This window comes from Salmo salar, chromosome 16, assembly GCF_965601325.2.
Source record: "Salmo salar chromosome 16, fSalSal1, whole genome shotgun sequence".
In the NCBI taxonomy this organism is placed as follows: domain Eukaryota; kingdom Metazoa; phylum Chordata; class Actinopteri; order Salmoniformes; family Salmonidae; genus Salmo; species Salmo salar.
In genome coordinates this window covers 34,668,161-34,688,215 of record NC_138306.1, presented here as the reverse complement: position 1 = coordinate 34,688,215, position 20,055 = coordinate 34,668,161, and the positions used below count along the sequence as shown (strand labels likewise).

General features: G+C 44.0%; 1 protein-coding gene across 1 annotated transcript in view; it reads right to left on the bottom strand.

Annotated features, from left to right (window-relative positions):
• LOC106573702 (cadherin-13-like) overlaps positions 1–19,089 on the bottom strand; it is a 422,569-nt gene extending 403,480 nt beyond the window's left edge. The window contains exon 1 of the mRNA XM_014148994.3: positions 18,943–19,089. Coding sequence (XP_014004469.2) covers positions 18,943–19,080 — 138 coding nt within the window. The 5' untranslated portion in view covers positions 19,081–19,089. The remainder of the gene's footprint in view (positions 1–18,942) is intronic.
• Between the last annotated feature and the right edge of the window lie 966 nt (positions 19,090–20,055).

The following is a 20,055-nucleotide window of genomic DNA, read 5'->3' as shown; positions in this document are numbered from 1 at the left end:
AGTCAATATTCCCATAAAGTTCTGACTACGGCTTAGTATTAAATGTATCCTTGAAGCTACATTGGCACTCCATATGCTCCGAAGTTCCTGATGGTTGCTAGGCAGCGCCCGTTACTGCTATCCTCCTGGCAGATCAAAACTTTGCGAGGCATGTCACTTCACCCATCTCTTCTCATAGCCGACCACATGCACTGTTTCTTAACCACAACTGGATGGATCCATAAAGAATAATTGTGGAAATAAATATCAGTTAATTACGAAAATATTAGAAGTAGGCTAATGCAATTTAAGACATCAAATTGTTGCTTACCGAAACTCACAAATTCATCCAATTGTTATACTGAACAAATATACACTGCTCAAAAAAATAAAGGGAACACTTAAACAACACAATGTAACTCCAAGTCAATCACACTTCTGTGAAATCAAACTGTCCACTTAGGAAGCAACACTGATTGACAATACATTTCACATGCTGTTGTGCAAATGGAATAGACAACAGGTGGAAATTATAGGCAATTAGCAAGACACCCCCAATAAAGGAGTGGTTCTGCAGGTGGAGACCACAGACCACTTCTCGGTTCCTATGCTTCCTGGCTGATGTTTTGGTCACTTTTGAATGCTGGCGGTGCTTTCACTCTAGTGGTAGCATGAGACGGAGTCTACAACCCACACAAGTGGCTCAGGTAGTGCAGCTCATCCAGGATGGCACATCAATGCGAGCTGTGGCAAGAAGGTTGCTGTGTCTGTCAGCGTAGTGGCCAGAGCATGGAGGCGCTATCAGGAGACAGGCCAGTACATCAGGAGACGTGGAGGAGGCCGTAGGAGGGCAACAACCCAGCAGCAGGACTGCTACCTCCGTCTTTGTGCAAGGAGGAGCAGGAGAAGCACTGCCAGAGCCCTGCAAAATGACCTCCAGCACACAAATGTGCATGTGTCTGCTCAAACGGTCAGAAACAGACTCCATGAGGGTGGTATGAGGGCCCGACGTCCACAGGTGGGGGTTGTGCTTACAGCCCAACACCGTGCAGGAAGTTTGGCATTTGCCAGAGAACACCAAGATTGGCAAATTCATCACTGGCGCCCTGTCCTTTTCACAGATGAAAGCAGGTTCACACTGAGCACATGTGACAGACGTGACAGAGTCTGGAGACGCCGTGGAGAACGTTCTGCTGCCTGCAACATCCTCCAGCATGACCGGTTTGGCGGTGGGTCAGTCATGGTGTGGGGTGGCATTCCTCCATGTGCTCGCCAGAGGTAGCCTGACTGCCATTAGGTACCGAGATGAGATCCTCAGACCCCTTGTGAGACCATATGCTGGTGCGGTTGGCCCTGGGTTCCTCCTAATGCAAGACAATGCTTGACCTCATGTGGCTGGAGTGTGTCAGCAGTTCCTGCAAGAGGAAGGCATTGATGCTATGGACTGGCCCGCCCGTTCCCCAGACCTGAATCCAATTGAGCACATCTGGAACATCATGTCTCGCTCCATCCACCAACGCCACGTTGCACCACAGACTGTCCAGGAGTTGGCTGATGCTTTAGTCCGGGTCTGGGAGGAGATCCCTCAGGAGACCATCCGCCACCTCATCAGGAGCATGCCCAGGCGTTGTAGGGAGGTCATAGAGGCACGTGGAGGCCACACACACTACTGAGCCTCATTTTGACTTGTTTTAAGGACATTACATCAAAGTTGGATCAGCCTGTAGTGTGGTTTTCCACTTTAATTTTGAGTGTGACTCCAAATCCAGACCTCCATGGGTTGATAAATTGGATTTCCATTGATTATTTTTGTGTGATTTTGTTGTCAGCACATTCAACTATGTAAAGAAAAAAGTATTTAATAAGATTATTTCTTTCATTCAGATCTAGGATGTGTTGTTTAAGTGTTCCCTTGATTTTTTTGAGTAGTATATAAAAGTGACATGCAACAATTTCAAAGATTTTACTGAGTTTATTTAAGGAAATCAGTCAATTGAAATTAACTAAATTTGACCCTAATTTATAAATGTCACATGACTGGGAATACAGACATGCATCTTTTGGTCACAGATACATAAAAAAAAGGTAAAGGCATGGATCAGAAAAACAGTCAGTATCTGGTGTGCCCACTATTTTCCTCACACATCTCCTTTGCATAGAGTTGATCAGGCTGTTGATAGTGGCCTGTGGAATGGTGTCCCAGTCCTCTTCAATGGGTGTGCAAAGTTGTTGGATATTGGCGGGAACTAGAAGACGCTGTCATACAAAACGGTCCAGAGCATCCCAAACATGCTCAATGGGTGACAAGGCCTGCATACTCACCAGACATGGAAGAACTGGGACATTTTCAGCTTCAAGGAACAGATCCTTGCGACATTGGGCCGTACATCATCATGCTGAAACATGAGGTGATGGCGGTGGATGAATGGCATGACAATGAGCCTCAGGATCTCGTCCCGTTATCTCTGTGCATTCAAATTGCCATCAATAAAATGCAATTGTGTTTGTTGTCCGTAGCTTATGCCTCCTAACCATAACCCCACCACCACCATGGGGCACTCTGTTCACAACATTGCCATCAGCAAACCGCTTGCCCACACAACACCATACACATGGTCTGCGGTTGTGAGGCTGGTTGGACGTACCACCAAATTCTCTAAAATGACATTGGAGGCGGCTTATGGTAGAGAAATTGACATTAAATTATCTAGCAACAGGTCTGGTGGCCATCGGTTTGTCAGCATGCTAATTTCACACTCCCTTAAAACTTGAGACATCTGTGATATTGTGTTGTGTGACAAAACTGTGGTCTTTTATTGTCCGTAGCACAAGGGGCACCTGTGTAATGATCATGCTGTTTAACTCTTACATCTAGACGTTCCGCTAGCGGAACACCTGCTCCAATGTCCAATGATAGGCGTGGTGCGAATTACAAATTCCTCAAAAATCCCAAAACTTCCATTTTTCAAACATATGACTATTTTACACCATTTTAAAGACAAGACTCTGCTTTATCTAACCACACTGTCCGATTTCAAAAAGGCTTTACAGCGAAAGCAAAGCATTAGATTATGTCAGCAGAGTACCCAGCCAGAAATAATCAGACACCCATTTTTCAAGCTAGCATATAATGTCACAAAAAACAAAACCACAGCTAAATGCAGCACTAACCTTGATGATCTTCATCAGATGACACGCCTAGGACATTATGTTATACAATACATGCATGTTTTGTTCAATCAAGTTCATATTTATATGAAAAACCAGCTTTTTACATTAGCATGTGACGTTCAGAACTAGCATTCCCACTGAACACTTCCGGTGAATTTACTAAATTACTCACGATAAATGTTCACAAAAAACATAACAATAATTTTAAGAATTATAGATACAGAACTCCTTTATGCAATCGAGGTGTCCGATTTTAAAATAGCTTTTCGGTGAAAGCACATTTTGCAATATTCTGAGTAGATAGCTCGCCATCACAGGCTAGCTATTTTGACACCCACCAAGTTTGACCCTCACCAAACTCAGATTTACTATAAGAAAAATTGGATTACCTTTCCTGTTCTTCGTCAGAATGCACTCCCAGGACTTCTACTTCAATAACAAATGTTGGTTTGGTTCCAAATAATCCTTAGTTATATCCAAATAGCAGCGTTTTGTTTGTGCGTTCAAGACACTATCCAAGGGTGACGAAGGGTTTCGCGCCCGACGCGTTTCGTGACAAAAAAAAAATCGAAATATTCCATTACCGTACTTCGAAGCATGTCAACCGCTGTTTAAAATCAATTTTTATGCTATTTTTCTCGTAAAAAAGCGATAATATTCCGACCGGGAAACCCTGTTTTAGTTCAAAGACAGAGAAAATAAAAACATGGGGTCGCCTCGTCCACGCGCCTCAGTCTCATTGTACTCTGATCGACCACTTACCAAAGGCGCTAATGTTTTTCAGCCAGGGCCTGCAAAGACATCATTCAGCTTTTTCTCGCCTTCTGTGAGCCTATGGGAGCCGTAGGAAGTGTCACGTTACAGCAGAGATCCCCTGTTTTGGATAGAGATGATCAAGAAGGCCAAGAAATGGTCAGAGAGGGTACTTCCTGTACAGAATCTTCTCAGGTTTTGGCCTGCCAAATGAGTTCTGTTATACTCACAGACACCATTCAAACAGTTTTAGAAACTTTGGAGTGTTTTCTATCCAAAGCTAATAATTATATGCATATTCTAGTTTCTGGGCAGGAGTAATAATCAGATTAAATCGGCGACGTTTTTTATCCGGCCGTGAAAATACTGCCCCCTATCCATAACAGGTTAATCAGCTTCTTGATATGTCACACCTGTCAGGTGGATGGATTATCTTGGCAAAGGAGAAATGCTCACTAACAGGGATGTAAGCAAATTTACACTCAACATTTGAGAGAAACAAGCTTTTTGTTCATATGGAGAATATCTTGGATCTTTTATTTCAGCTCATGAAACATTGGACCAACAAGTTACATGTTGTCTTTGTATTTTTGTTCAGTGTACAGTATAAGACATTTCATGTAATAGCCTACCAGTGCGTGATCAACTATTTCAGCTTCGTATCGCGCTGTTTTGAGAAAAGCTTGGGGTCTTGATAAATCCATCAATGTCAGATTTTTCTTTTCACTGCATCTCAGTTCAGATATTGGTTAACTACAAATAAGCTGTAAAAATGTTTGAGGTGAATGCTGCTCATGATCATCTTGTCTAGTTGTCTCATTTATTAGCATTGATCAGAACACTTTGCCAGCGTGGTGTGGCAGGTAGCCTAGTGGTTAGCGTGTTGGGCCAGTAAATAAAAGGTTGCTAGATCAAATCCCTGAGCTGACAAGTTAAAATATGTTGTCTGCCTCTGAACAAAGCAGTTAACCCACTGTTCCTAGGCCATCATTGTAAATAAGAATTTGAGCATAACTGACTTTCCTAGTTAAATAAATAAAAATGTTATTCAAGTGGATTAATTTTCTCTTCAGTCGCTTAGGCCCACTCCCGACCAAAAGCCTCCTAATCAATCAATGTGATTTTGTTTCACTGAATCACTGTCTGTATAGGCTATTTGGTTCATTGGTTTCTGACAGGGCAAATAAGTGGAGTTGTTAGGTTATAGCTCATATTTTTTGTTGCTCATCTATCACTGATCAGAAACATGTATCATTCAATAATGTAACCTGAATCAAGTGAAGGGCTATTGTTTTGCTTCGTCGCGTATAGGCAACTACAAAAACACGCTGAGGTTGTGAAATATGAACACGAGACTCACATACATACTTTTGAAAATATAGATTGCTATTATTTTCTATCAAGATGAAGATAGGCTTACTCTCAATGTAAGACCCTACGCCTGCTCCCGAACAAAGCAGAGTGAGGGTAGGAAAAAGATGAACGTGGAACAAGCATCGGTTTTTATTTATTATTATTATTATTTATTTTTTATTTCACCTTTATTTAACCAGGAAGGCTAGTTGAGACCAAGTTCTCATTTGCAACTGCGACCAGGCCAAGATAAAGCATAGCAATTCAACGCATACAACAACACAGAGTTACACATGGAATAAACAAAACATAGTCAATAATACAGTAGAAAAAAAGAAAACAAAAAGTCTATATACAGTGAGTGCAAATGAGGTAAGATAAGGGAGTTAAGGCAATAAATAGGCCATGGTGGCGAAGTAATTACAATATAGCAATTAAACACTGGAATGGTAGATGTGCAGTAGATTATTGTGCAAGTAGAGATACTGGGGTGCAAAGGAGCAAGGTAAATAAATAAATACAGTATGGGGACGAGGTAGATAGATGGGCTGTTTAAAGATGGGCTATGTACAGGTTCAGTGATCTGTGAGCTGCTCTGACAGCTGGTGCTTAAAGCTAGTGAGGGAGATATGAGTTTTGAGCTTCAGTGATTTTTGCAGTTCGTTCGAGTCATTGGCAGCAGAGAACTGGAAGGAAAGAGGACCAAAGGAGGAATTGGCTTTGGGGGTGACCAGTGAGATATACCTGCTATGGTGACGAGTGGGTGCTGCTATGGTGACCAGTGAGCTGAGATAAGGTGGGGCTTTACCTAGCAGAGACTTGTAGATAACCTGTAGCCAGTGGGTTTGGCAACGAATATGAAGCGAGGGCCAACCAACGAGAGCGTACAAGTCGCAGTGGTGGGTAGTGTATGGGGCTTTGGTGACAAAACGGATGGCACTGTGATAGACTGCATGTAATTTGTTGAGTAGAGTGTTGGAGGCTATTTTATAGATGACATCGCCGAAGTCGAGGATCGGTAGTATGGTCAGTTTTACGAGGGTACGTTTGGCAGCATGAGTGAAGGATGCTTTGTTGCGATATAGGAAGCCGATTATAGATGTAATTTTGGATTGGAGATGCTTAATGTGAGTCTGGAAGGAGAGTTTACAGTCTAACCAGACACCTAGGTATTTGTAGTTGTCCACGTATTCTAAGTCAGAGCCGTCCAGAGTAGTGATGCTGGACGGGCGGGCAGGTGCGGGCAGTGATCGATTGAATAGCATGCATTTAGTTTTACTTGCATTTAAGAGTAGTTGAAGGCCACGGAAGGAGTGTTGTAGGGCAATTGAAGCTCGTCTGGAGGTTAGTTAACACAGTGTCCAAAGAGGGGCCAGAAGTATACAGAATGGTGTCGTCTGCGTAGAGGTGGATCAGAGAATCACCAGTAGCAAGTGCGACATCATTGATGTATACAGAGAAGAGAGTCGGCCCGAGAATTGAACCCTGTGGCACCCCATAGAAACTGCCAGAGGTCCGGACAACAGGCCCTCCGATTTGACACACTGAACTCTATCAGAGAAGTAGTTGGTAAACAAGGCGAGGCAATCATTTGAGAAACCAAGGCTGTCGAGTCTGCCAATAAGACTGTGGTGATTGACAGAGTCGAAAGCCTTGGCCAGGTCGATGAATACGGCTGCACAGTAATGTCTCTTATCGATGGCAGTAATGATGTCGTTCAGGACCTTGAGTGTGGCTGAGCTGCACCCATGACCAGCTCTGAAACCAGATTGCATCGCGGAGAAGGTACGGTGGAATTCGATATGGTCGGTAATCTGTTTGTTAACTTGGCTTTCGAAGACCTTAGAAAGACAGGGTAGGATAGATATAGGTCTGTAGCAGTTTGGGTCTAGTGTGTCACCCCCTTTGAAGAGGGGGATGACCGCAGCAGCTTTCCAATCTTTGGGAATCTCAGACGATACAAAAGAGAGGTTAAACAGGCTAGTAATAGGGGTTGCAACAATTTCGGTAGATCATTTTAGAAAGAGAGGGTCCAGATTGTCTAGCCCGGCTGATTTGTAGGGGTCCAGATTTTGCAGCTCTTTCAGAACATCAGCTATCTGGATTTGGTTGAAGGAGAAATGTTGGGGGCTTTGGCGGGTTGCTGTGGAGGGTGCCGGGCAGTTGACCGGGGTAGGGGTAGCCAGGTGGAAAGCATGGCCAGCCGTAGAGAAATGCTTATTGAAATTCTCAATTATAGTGGATTTATCGGTGGTAACAGTGTTTCCTAGCCTCAGAGCAGTGGACAGCTGGGAGGAGGTACTCTTATTCTCCATGGAGTTTACAGTGTCCCAGAACGTTTTTGAGTTTGTACTACAGGATGCAAATTTGAAAAAGCTAGCCTTAGCTTTCCTAATTGCCTGTGTATATTTGTTCCTAACGTCCCTGAAAAGTTGCATATCACGGGGGCTATTCGATGCTAATGCAGAACGCCACAGGATGTTTTTGTTCTGGTCAAGGGCAGACAGGTCTGGAGTGAACTAAGGACTATATCTATTCCTAGTTTTAAAAATGTTTTATGGGGCATGCTTATTTAAGATGGAGAGGAAGGCACTTTTAAAGAATAACCAGGCATCATCTATTGACGGGATGAGGTCGATTAGAAAGGCCTGCTTGCAGAAGTGTTTTAGGGAGCGTTTGACAGTGATGAGGGGTGGTCGTTTGGTCGCAGAGCCATTATGGATGCAGGCAATGAGGCAGTGATCGCTGAGATCTTGATTGAAAACAGCAGAGGTGTATTTGGAGGGCGAGTTAGTTAGGATGATATCTATGAGGGTGCCCGTGTTCACGGATTTGGGTTGTACCTGGTGGGTTCATTGATAATTTGTGTGAGATTGAGGGCATCAAGCTTAGATTGTAGGATGGCCGGGGTGTTAACCTGTTAGGGCTAGGGGGCAGCATTTGCACGTCTGGATAAAAAAAATGTACCCGATTTAATCTGGTTACTAATCCTACCCAGTAACTAGAATATGCATATACTTATTATATATGGATAGAAAACACCCTAAATTTTCTAAAACTGTTTGAATGGTGTCTGTGAGTATAACAGAACTCATTTGGCAGGCAAAACCCTGAGACATTTTCTGACAGGAAGTGGATACCTGATGTGTTGTATTGCCTTTAAACCTATCCCATTGAAAAACACAGGGGCTGAGGAATATTTTGGCACTTCCTATTGCTTCCACTAGATGTCACCAGCCTTTACAAAGTGTTTTGAGTCTTCTGGAGGGAGATCTGACCGAACAAGAGCCATGGAACGATGATGTCCCATTAGACACCTGGCGCGCGAGTTCATGTTGGGTACCCTCGTTCCAATACGTTATAAAAGAGTATGCATTCGTCCACCTTGAATATTATTCATGTTCTGGTTAAAAAAGCCCCTAATGATTTATGCTATACAACGTTTGACATGTTTGAACGAACGTAAATATATTTTTTCCCCTCGTTCATGACGAGAAGTCCGGCTGGCTTAGATCATGTGCTAACAAGACGGAGATTTTTGGACATAAATGATGAGCTTTTTTGAACAAAACTACATTCGTTATGGACCTGTGATACCTGGAAGTGACATCTGATGAAGAGAATCAAAGGTAATGGATTATTTACATAGTATTTTCGATTTTAGATCTCCCCAACATGACGTCTAGTCTGTATCGCAACGCGTATTTTTCTGGGCGCAGTGCTCAGATTATTGCAAAGTGTGATTTCCCAGTAAAGTTACTTTTTAAATCTGGCAAGTTGATTGCGTTCAAGAGATGTAAATCTATAATTCTTTAAATGACAATATAATATTTTACCAATGTTTTCTAATTTTAATTATTTAATTTGTGACGCTGACTTGACTGCCGGTTATTGGAGGGAAACGATTTCCTCAACATCAATGCCAGAGTAAAACGCTGTTTTTGGATATAAATATGAACTTGATAGAACAAAAAATGCATGCATTGTCTAACATAATGTCCTAGGAGTGTCATCTGATGGAGATTGTAAAAGGTTAGTGCATCATTTTAGCTGGTTTTATGGTTTTGGTGACCCTGTCTTTGACTTGACAAAACATTACACACAACTCTTGTAAATGTACTGTCCTAACATACTCTAAATTTATGCTTTCGCCGTAAAACCTTTTTGAAATCGTAAAACGTGGTTAGATTAAGGAGATGTTTATCTTTCAAAGGGTGTAAAATAGTTGTATGTTTGAAAAATTTGAATTCTGACATTTATTTGGATTCAAATTTGCCGCTCTTGAAATGCACCTGCTGTTGATGGAGTGCACCACGGGTGGCACGCTAGCGTCCCACCTAGCCCATAGAGGTTAAGCATGTCCAGTTTAGGTCACCTAGAAGCACGAGCTCAGAAGATAGATGGGGGGCAATCAATTCACATATGGTGTCGAGGGCACAGCTGGGGGCAGAAGGTGGTCTATAGCAAGCGGCAACAGTGAGAGACTTGTTTCTGGAAAGGTGTAGAAGTAGAAGCTCGAATTGTTTGGGTACAGACTTGGATAGTAATACAGAACTCTGCAGGCTATCTTTGCAGTAGATTGCAACACCGCCCCCTTTGGCAGTTCTATCTTGGCGGAAAATGTTATAGTTAGGGATGGAGATTTCAGGGTTTTTGGTGGTTTTCCTAAGCCAGGATTCAGACACGGCTAAGACATCCGGGTTGGCAGAGTGTGCTAAAGCAGTGAGTAAAACAAACTTAGGGAGTAGGCTTCTAATGTTAACATACATGAAACCAAGGCTTTTACGGTTACAGATATCAACAAATGAGAGCACCTGGGGAGTGGGAGTGGAGCTAGGCACTGCAGGACCTGGATTAACCTCTACATCACCAGAGGAACAGAGGAGAAGTAGGATAAGGGTACGGCTAAAGGCTATACGAACTGGCCGTCTAGCACGTTTGGAACAGAGAGTAAAAGGAGCAGGTTTCTGGGCACGATAGCATAGATTCAAGGCATAGTGTACAGACAAAGGTAAGGTAGGATGTGAGTACATTGGAGGTAAACCTAGGCATTGAATAATGATGAGAGAGATATAGTCTCTAGAGATGTTTAAACCAGGTGATGTCATCGCATATGTAGGAGGTGGAACAACATGGTTGGTTAAGGCATATTGAGCAGGGCTAGAGGCTCTACAGTGAAATAAGACAGTAATCACTAACCAGGACAGTAATGGACGAGGCATATTGATATTAGAGAGAGGCATGCGTAGCCAAGTGATCATATGGGTTTGCCTTGGGCTCTGTTTCAAAATACTTTTTTTATATGACAACGGTTCCACACGTTGCTGTGACGCAAGTTGTGTGGGAAAAATACTTGTTGTATTTCATTTTGTTATATTTCATTATATTCTTAGCCTAATATTAAATAGCCTATATGTGTGTTGACTGTGGTCAGGGTAGCCTAAGTGTGTCTTGTCTGGTTAATGAACACAATATTGATTTAATGTGCATGGCACAGCCATTTAGTCTATAGGCTGCACACACCAGCAATGTTCCCTCTAAGCTGCATGCGGGCGCAGTAGCAGTCGCGCAGCTCCCCCGGGACTCCCGCACAAAATAAATATCAGCCCACAGAGAGAAGCACGAGATTGAACTTCACTGAACTTTCTTGAGCAATGGTCACCAATCGGTCAATCGCGATCGACTGGTCGATCTCCAAGGCATTCCAAGTCTATTGCCAAACATTTCTGTAAAAAACGACAATAAAGCCTTGTATTCCAAAAAGTTGCCAAAATAAATATTGCTTTTTGATGAAACATGTCAATCACAGTGTTTAGTTCAAGAGGTTATTATTGACTACTGGAAGACACATTGTCTAGATTATGTCTTTCTTTTCCTTATGGACAGACAGACAGACAGATAGAAGAGTGCCGATCAATATGCGGGCTGTCAAACCTCAATAGGCACAATGCGTGTGAGAAAAGAGAATAAAGCTCCAACATTGCTGACACAACAAACAGAAGTCTGAATCACATTTACAGTTTTTCTCAATTGTTAACATGTTTGCTGAAACTACATCTCAGGTACTCTAAACACAAAACACAAAACAATTAGCCAATTTCCCCAAACCCCACAGACATCTATTTTTTATTTATTCGCACCCGATTCAGCTGCACTGAGCGCCGAGTTGGCGAACTCTTGCCATTTTGATTGATTTCATATGTCTAAAGGTACAAACTCTGCTTTCCCGGTGGGCCCTGAAAGCAAATCAAGTGCATTATAGGCCTGCCGCAGGCCAATTGGATGTCTCAGATTACCATATACGAGGTAACGTAGCTGGCTTAAAAGCTACAGCAAAACTGATACTGTGAGATTTCAAAAAGTTTAAAACCATGACTAGAGAGACACTGTAAACAAATACAGAAAATAGCTGCTGTTTTTATGAGTGAGTTTACGTTTAAGTTGATACTCAGCACTGTCAACACTTTGTATTCAACACTTTTATTAACCATAAATTGTGCTTTTTTCCTATTTCCACTCAGCGCTACAACAAGCACTGCAGCAGTAATGAATGAGTGGGAAAGTGTATCTATAGCCTTGCGTTGTTGTTATTATTAGGAATATTTTACTTTCTCTGGTCATAGGAGTAAGAACATGAATTTGTGCATGAGGCAGAAATAATGCGGTGTGACTCGAGTTTCGCCATCAGCTGGAAGACAGTGTCCCTTTTTGGTCAGTGTTGGTGGAGTAAAGGGAGAGCAGAGGGATATTGATAGGTGGACCCTCAGTCTGCTGCGCTCTCCCTTCGCTAAGACTGACCATCAGATGCAAGCACCATCAGCCCAGTTAAATAAAAATAAAAAGCACATTATTTAAATGTATGCTCACTCAGCTGTGCTTCACAAGTAATACAACATGGATCTATTACCGGTGTGATCATGTAGCCTTCATCACATTTTGACATATATATTTTCTAAATGGCCCAAACAACAATGGGCAATTCAAGTAAAGCCAATATGCAGTGATAATGTATTGGCTATATCTTTGCGCAGAAAACTCATTGCTACAGTGTTGTTTTTAATTGATTAATGTTGCATAAGCTTAGGTTTTTTAAGTAGATTTCGGCTTGCATTTTTACTCAAAAAGTGATCTTGACTCAAAAAGGTTGGTGACCACTGTTCTGGAGTTTTCCTTGTTAACACCATCACAATTGTGATTGAATCAATGCAATATTAGTGTCACGCCCTGACCTGAGAGAGACGGTTTAATTCTCTATTTTGTTAGGTCAGGGTGTGTGGTGGGCATTCTATGTTTTGTATTTCTTTGTGTTGGGCCGAGTATGGTTCCTAATCAGAGGCAGCTGTCTATCGTTGTCTCTGATTAGGAATCATACTTAGGCAGCCTTTTCCCACCTGTGTTTTGTGGGTAGTGAATTTCTGTTTTGTATCTCGTTACCTGACGGAACTGTTTGGCTTTTCGGTTTGTTTCTTTGTTCTAGTCTTTTCATTGTTGAATAATTATAATGAACACTTACCAAGCTGCGCTTTGGTCCCCTCTCTACGACAGCCGTAACAGAACTACCCACCACCAAAGGACCAAGCAGCGTGGTCAGGAGGACTGGACCTGGGAGGAAATCCTGGATGGGGCAGGACCCTGGACAAGGCCCGGGGAGTATCGCCGTCCGCAAGAGGAGATAGAGGCAGCGAAAGCAGAATGGCGATACTATGAGGAACAAGCACGGCAACAACGGTAGCCCGAGAGGCAGCGGCCCAACATTTTTTGGGGGGGACACACGGAGAGATTGGCGAAGTCAGGGTTGAGACCTGAGCCAACTCCCCATGCTTACCGTGGGGAGCGAGTGACCGAGCAAGCACCGTGTTATGCGGTGATGCGCACTGTGTCGCCAGTGCGCACTCACAGCCCGGTGCGCTCGGTGCAAGCTCCTCACAGTTGCCGTGCTAGAGTTGGCAGTCAGCCAGGAAGAAGTGTGCTGGCTCAGCGTTCCTGGTCTCCAGTGCATCTCTTCGGCCCAGGTTATCCTGCGCCAGCTCTACGCACGGTTCTACCCCTGTTCACCAGCACAAACCAGTTCGTCCTGTGGGTAGGCATTTTCTCCATTGTTTTTGATGGTAGCCCACTCTGGTAGGCCTACATTATGATCAAATAGCCACAGTAGCCTACTTGGCCACTGTTAATACTGTAACTTAATGTGGTACAGCCTCAGTGTTCACATTAAATGTGTACTGGAAGTTGCACAGAATTTTCAAAACGTTCACGTTTGTGCTCAGCAGACCTGAAATTTGCTCAGTGCTGGAAAACGATTAGAGGGAACATTGCAGACCAGTAACAAACTCAAAATATTCCATTCTATTATAAAAAAAAGAAGGAAAAAAAAGAAGTGTTTCTTAGGACAGACTTTGGAGTTAGTCCAGCCCAGTGTCTCCAGAACTCTATGAATACCCTGCTTAATTAGTGGTTCATTGCATTGACAGAGAGAGAGAGAAACATCCTCTGTGTACAACATAAAACACCAAATAATACTTGCAGAGCAGAATTAGGACGATACCCGCTAATGATCAAAATCCAGAAAAGAAGCATTAATGCAGAACTGACAGACAAGTTCCTCTCTTTTTCCCATTTAAAAAACATTTTTGTATATTTGAGTTTAATCACACTATTTGTTGTATTATTTGTTCTGTCTTTTCTGGTGGATTAAACTGAAATTGCAACTAACTTTCTATGGCTTGTTTAAAAAATAACGATATTTCTGGGATTATTTTGTTTTCAAATAATGAAGGGAAAAAGGCCATTCTTGAACATGGGGTGAGACATTCTTACTAATTTGTAAATAAAGCCAGTTTGTTATTTAGAATTATTTATTTCAGTTTTTAGAGGGAGAGAAACCAAAAGCCCACCGTGCCTATTTTTCAGAGAATTGTCAGTCCACATGTCAAGTGTAATTGCCCCATTGTATTTACCAAAGTTCTCTCTTAACTCCAGGACCATCGATGCAGAACTCTAGTGCCAGAGAAGAGAGACTCTCAGACTGAAAACGCCTCCATTAATTTATGAAAAGATAGCTAATTTGTGCCACAGTTTAGACTACAGATAGATCAGTGTTCTAACTCCCCCTTGTGATAGTGTGGTGCCACCATCTACCACTAACGGTCGCGGCATAAGTTCGTAACTTTTAAAGGAAGAACCCCTGTATATAATTTCTTGACACATTAGAAAGAATTAACCAAAAAACTGAGCAAACTGGAATGCTATTTGGAAACTGAGCTGCACTTCTGTCAGATTACATAGACCCACAAAGAATTAGAAAACAAATACATTTTTGATAAACTCCCATATCTATTAGGTGAAATACCACAGTGTGCAATCACAGCAGAAAGATTTGTGAACTGTTGCGACAAGAAAAAGGCAACCAGTGAAGAACAAACACATTCTAAATACAACCCATATTTATGTTTATTTTTGCTTTTGTACTTCAACTATTTTCACATTGTTACAACACTGTACATAGCCATAATATAACATTTGACATGTCTCTATTCTTTTGAAACTTTTGTGAGTGTAATCTTTTCTGTTAATTTCTGATTGTTAATTTCACTTTTGTTTATTATCTATTTCACTTGATTTGGCAACGTAAACATATGTTTCCCATGCCAATTAAGCCCTTTTAATTTAATTGATAGAGACAGATAGAGACAGAGAGAGTGATGGGGGATGCTGTGATTACAGCCTGTATAGAGGAGGAATGATTGGAATGAGGACATAGTCCAGTGAGTCCAATATCACACAGAGACCTCTGGCCTGTGTGTGTGTGTGTGTACTGTACACTACACGTTCTACTATACTTGTGAGTACCAAGTGTGTGTGTGTGTGTGTGTGTGTGTGTGTGTGTGTGTGTGTGTGTGTGTGTGTGTGTGTGTGTGTGTGTGTGTACACAGGATTTACTATACTAGTGAGTACCAAACATCACCACAAGAATAGTAAACCAACAGCAATTCTGAGAAGTGCCGGTCCTCACTTGTAAAATACTATTTTTGGCATAGGGGATAGGTTTAGGGTTAGAGCTGTGGGTTGGCAGCGCACTACATTGCTGCCTGCCATAAAAAGAGGGACATTGTCTGACAGACCAAACAACCTGGACATGTCCTCTATGACATTGTTATTGTCCATTGTATGGTTATGTTAACTCTTGATTGTTGTTCTTACTGATTTCCCGTTTACAATCTTAATTATATATTTTTTAATTATGTTAATATAACTGTATCACTTAATCTACATTTGACAATATGTGACTCGTCAGGAAACTAGGCGTATGTCTCACATCACTACTTCACAGGAGAGGCATTTGAATATAAATGTAACGGCTGTCGTCGGAATGAGACCAAAGCGCAGCGTGGTAAGTGTTCATGATGTTTTATTTTCACCAAAAAACACTCAAACGTCTCTGGAGGCCCCTGACTGGGGACCGTCTCTGTAGGCTCCTGACTGGTGACCGTCTCTGGAGGCCCCTGACTGGGGACCGTCTCTGGAGGCCACTGACTGGGGACCGTCTCTGGAGGCCCCTGACTGGGGACCGTCTCTGGTGGCCCCTGACTGGGGACCGTCTCTGGAGGCTCCTGACTGGGGACCGTCTCTGGAGGCCCCTGACTGGGGACCGTCTCTGGAGGCCCCTGACTGGGGACCGTCTTTGGAGGCCCCTGACTGGGGACCATCTCTGGAGGCTCCTGACTGGGGACCGTCTCTGGAGGCCACTGACTGGGGACCGTCTCTGGAGGCCCCTGACTGGGGACCGTCTCTGGTGGCCCCTGACTGGGGACCGTCTCTGGAGGCTCCTGACTGGGGACCGTCTCTGGAGGCCCCTGACTGGGGACCGTCTCTGGAGGCCCCTGACTGGGGACCGTCTCTGGAGGCCCCTGACTGGGGACCATCTCTGGAGGCTCCTGACTGGGTAAGGTCGCTGGAGGCTCCGGACTGGGAACCGTCGCTGGGGCCTCCGGACCGGGGACCGTCACTGCAGGCTCCGCGCCATGGATCATCACTACAGGCTCCGCGCCATGGATCATCACTGGAGGATTTGTGCCATGGATCATCACTGGAGGCTCCGGGCCATGGATCATCACTACAGGCTTCGGGCCATGGATCATCACTGGAGACTCCGGGCCATGGATCATCACTGGAAGCTCTGGGCCATGGATCATCACTGGAGGCTCCGGGCCATGGATCATCACTGGAGGCTTCGTACGTGTAGCCAGAACAGGTCTCATCGGACTGGGGAGACGCACTGGAGACCGAGTGCGCGGAGCTAGCACAGGATATACTGGGCCGTGGAGGCACACTGGAGATCTGGAGCGTAGGGCTGGCACAACCCGTCCTGGCTGGATGCCCACTTTAGCCCGGCAAGTGCGGGGCGCTGGCACAGGACGAACTGGGCTGTGAAGGCGCACTGGCGACACAGTGCGTAGAGCTGGCGAAGGATATCCTGAACCGAGGAGACGCACCGGAGACCAGGAGCGCTGAGCCGGCACAATCCGTCCTGGCTGAATGCTCACTTTAGCCCGGCAAATGCGGGGGGCAGGCAACGAGCGCACCGGGCTGTGAATGCGCACCGGAGATACGGTGCTCATCACCGCAGAACACGGTGCCTGACTGGTCACACGCTCCCCTCGGTAAGCACGGCCGCTCCGCAGCACTCTCAACGCCAGTACCTCTCTCCGGAATCTTGCATCGAGCTCCTCATTCGATTCCCTGACTGGCTCTGGTTCACCCCTCAGCTCTCCACGATAAGCACGAGGAGTTGGCTCAGGCCCCAACCCTGACTCCACCAAACTCCCCGTGTGCCCCCCCCCCCCAAAAAAAAAAAATTGGGGGGCTGCCTCTCGTGCTTGCTTTGTTGAGCTAACTCCTCGTAATGTCGCCGTTCCGCTTTCGCTGCCTCCATCTCCTGCTTCGGACGGCGATTCTCCCGGGCCTTGTCCAGGGTCCTTTCCCATCTAGGATTTCCTCCCAGGTCCATTCGTCCTGACCACGCTGCTTGGTCCTTTGGTGGTGGTTAGTTCTTTAACGGCTGTCATCGGAATGAGACCAAAGAACAGCGTGGAAAGTGTTCATGATGTTTTATTTTCACCAAAAAACAGTCAAACAAAAATAACAAAAATTAAACGAAAGCGCACAGTTCTGTCAGGTACAGATACGAAACAGAAAACAACTAACCACAAAACACAGGTGGGAAAAGGCTGCCTAAGTATGATTCCCAATCAGAGACAATAATAGACAGCTGCCTCTGATTAGGAACCATACTCGGCCAAAAACAAAGAAATAGACAACATAGAATGCCCACCCCACATCACACACTGACCTAATGAAATAGAGAAATAAAACGGCTCTCTAAGGTCAGGGCGTGACAGTAAACATACATTTTGTTTTATCTAACTGCGTTTTTGGGCAGAAATGCCTTCTGGAACATGTATGAGCACAAAGTCCAGTGAGTCTAACCTCACACAGAGACCTCTCTGGCCTGTGTGTGTGTCAGCCTGAATTAGCAGCCATGTAATTATCCCTGATGTGATGCTGTTTCCGGGATTAGCTGGAAATGCAGCAATTTTCCTCAGATACCACAGAATTAGGTAAAGAGTGCTTCATCGCTGAAGCCACTTTGTGTGGGTGTGTGTGTATATGTCTGTGTGTGTGTATGCTCCTGCCTGTGTGTGTGAATGTTTGAGAAAAGTCCTGGGAATCAATCCATGACTCATTTCCAAATTCTGAATATATTTGTGCAGTAAATTGGTATAGCAGACCAAGGGGGAGAGAGAGTGTAACTATATGCCATCCTTGTAGCTATGTCTTTTCTGGATCTACTGTGACTAACAGTACAACAGCCATCCCAGCACCAAGTCTACAACGGCAACAGGTCATGTACATAAGCAACTAGTAACAACCATGAACAGCACCTTTCAATGTAAAACTCAAAACCCAAACACAATTCTTTAAACCACTGTTACATGACCATCAAACACAGACAACTAGACAGGCAAACAGCCCCTTACACAAACTCATGAAGGTGGACGCAGTCACACTCCTTTATCGAAATCTAAATTTAACTGAAGTGAAATGGCAGCCTTTAATGCGTGCATGATTGCCAGTGGGGACTGAGATTGGCAAATCAGTGTGTGTGTTTGTGTGTGTGCATGCGTGCTTATGTGTGTGTCTGTGTGGGCGATCTTTTCTGTGTGCGTGCATGTCTGAGTGTGTAGCTGGGGAGAGCAGAGGAGGGAGATGTAAATGTCAAGTGTTGTGCTTGGCTGTGTCTTATTTGAACCCACCTGGGCCTGCTGGCTCCCTCCGCTCCTCTCTCTTTCTCAAGGCAATGCTAACCCCAGAGGCACTAGGCTAAACTAGATTCTCAGTCTCTTTGTGACTCTTTTGTCACAAAGCTCCAACTTCTGACGGATAGTGTCAAGTCACCAATGAGAGAATATGATACAATTTTCACTCAGACAGATTCTGCTAGAAATATGCACAGTCTAGATCTGGCATCAAAGTCTGCAACTGACACCTAAACACCTCTGCTGTGAATTTTCTCTCATTTTATGTTTCAGCCATTTTTGTTGTACATAAACGGATAAGCATCAGCTGATGGAATCAAAATGTCGGTGTTTCTTTCTGCTGTGCGCATACCCGCGGCAGGGTACTCACCATGTAGGAATTGATGGCCTCTCTGTCCAGCTCTTGGCTAACGGACACCTCTCCAGTCAGCCTGTTGATGGTGAACACCCCCTTTGGGTCCTGATCTGCACCCGACCCAGTCATATGGAAGATGTGGTTATCCTCCATGCCTGACGACATCACCTGGAGCAACACACAATAAAGTAAAACAAGTAGTCATTAGCAAACTGTCAATGCTAAACGATAACTGACTGTATTTCTCCAACAAAAAATATGGATTGTGTATTCATTACATATGTATTCAAATAAGGCAAAATCTTCCAAGCAAACGTCCCATTGACGTCAAAACATGAAATATTGAGATGAGAATATGGTTTGGCCAGATGTCTAATCAGATGTGTACTCACAATAAGCTAGCAAAGGCATCAACATCCACAGGTCCCAGCAGGAGAAGGCAGGTTAGAGACAAAAGAGATCAGAGCATGTTAGATTCACACTGTACTGCACACTCACATGCTCATACAAGGCTGCACATGTCAAACACAGACTGGTTTGACATGTAAAACCAGTGCTTACAGACTGGTCCCAGATCTGTGTGTGCTGTATAACCAACTCCTATCGTTGTTGTGATGCCAATCACCAAAGGAGATGGCAAGATGGCACAAACATATCTGGGACCAGGCCACAATGTCTATACTACAGGAAGATATACAGGTAACTGACAAAATAATGGAACCACTTGAGTAAATGAGGGATACAACGTTTATTGAAAGCAGGTGCTTCCACACAGGTGTGGTTCTCGAGTTAATTATGCATTTAAAATCTCATCATGCTTAGGGTTATGTATAAAAATCCTGGGCAGGCCATTATTTTGTATACCATGGCAATGCCCCCATAGGATAACAATGCCCCCATCCACAGTGGTCACTGAATGGTTTAATGAGCATGAAAACGATGTCAGCCACATGCCACTTGAACACTTATGGGAGATCCTGGAGAGGCGCCTGAGACAGTGTTTTCCACCACCATCAACAAAACACCAAATGTATTGTGGAAGAATGGTGTCACATCCCTCCAATAGAGTTCCAGACACTTGTAGAATCTATGCCAAGTTGCATTGAAGCTGTTCTGAATCGTGGTGGC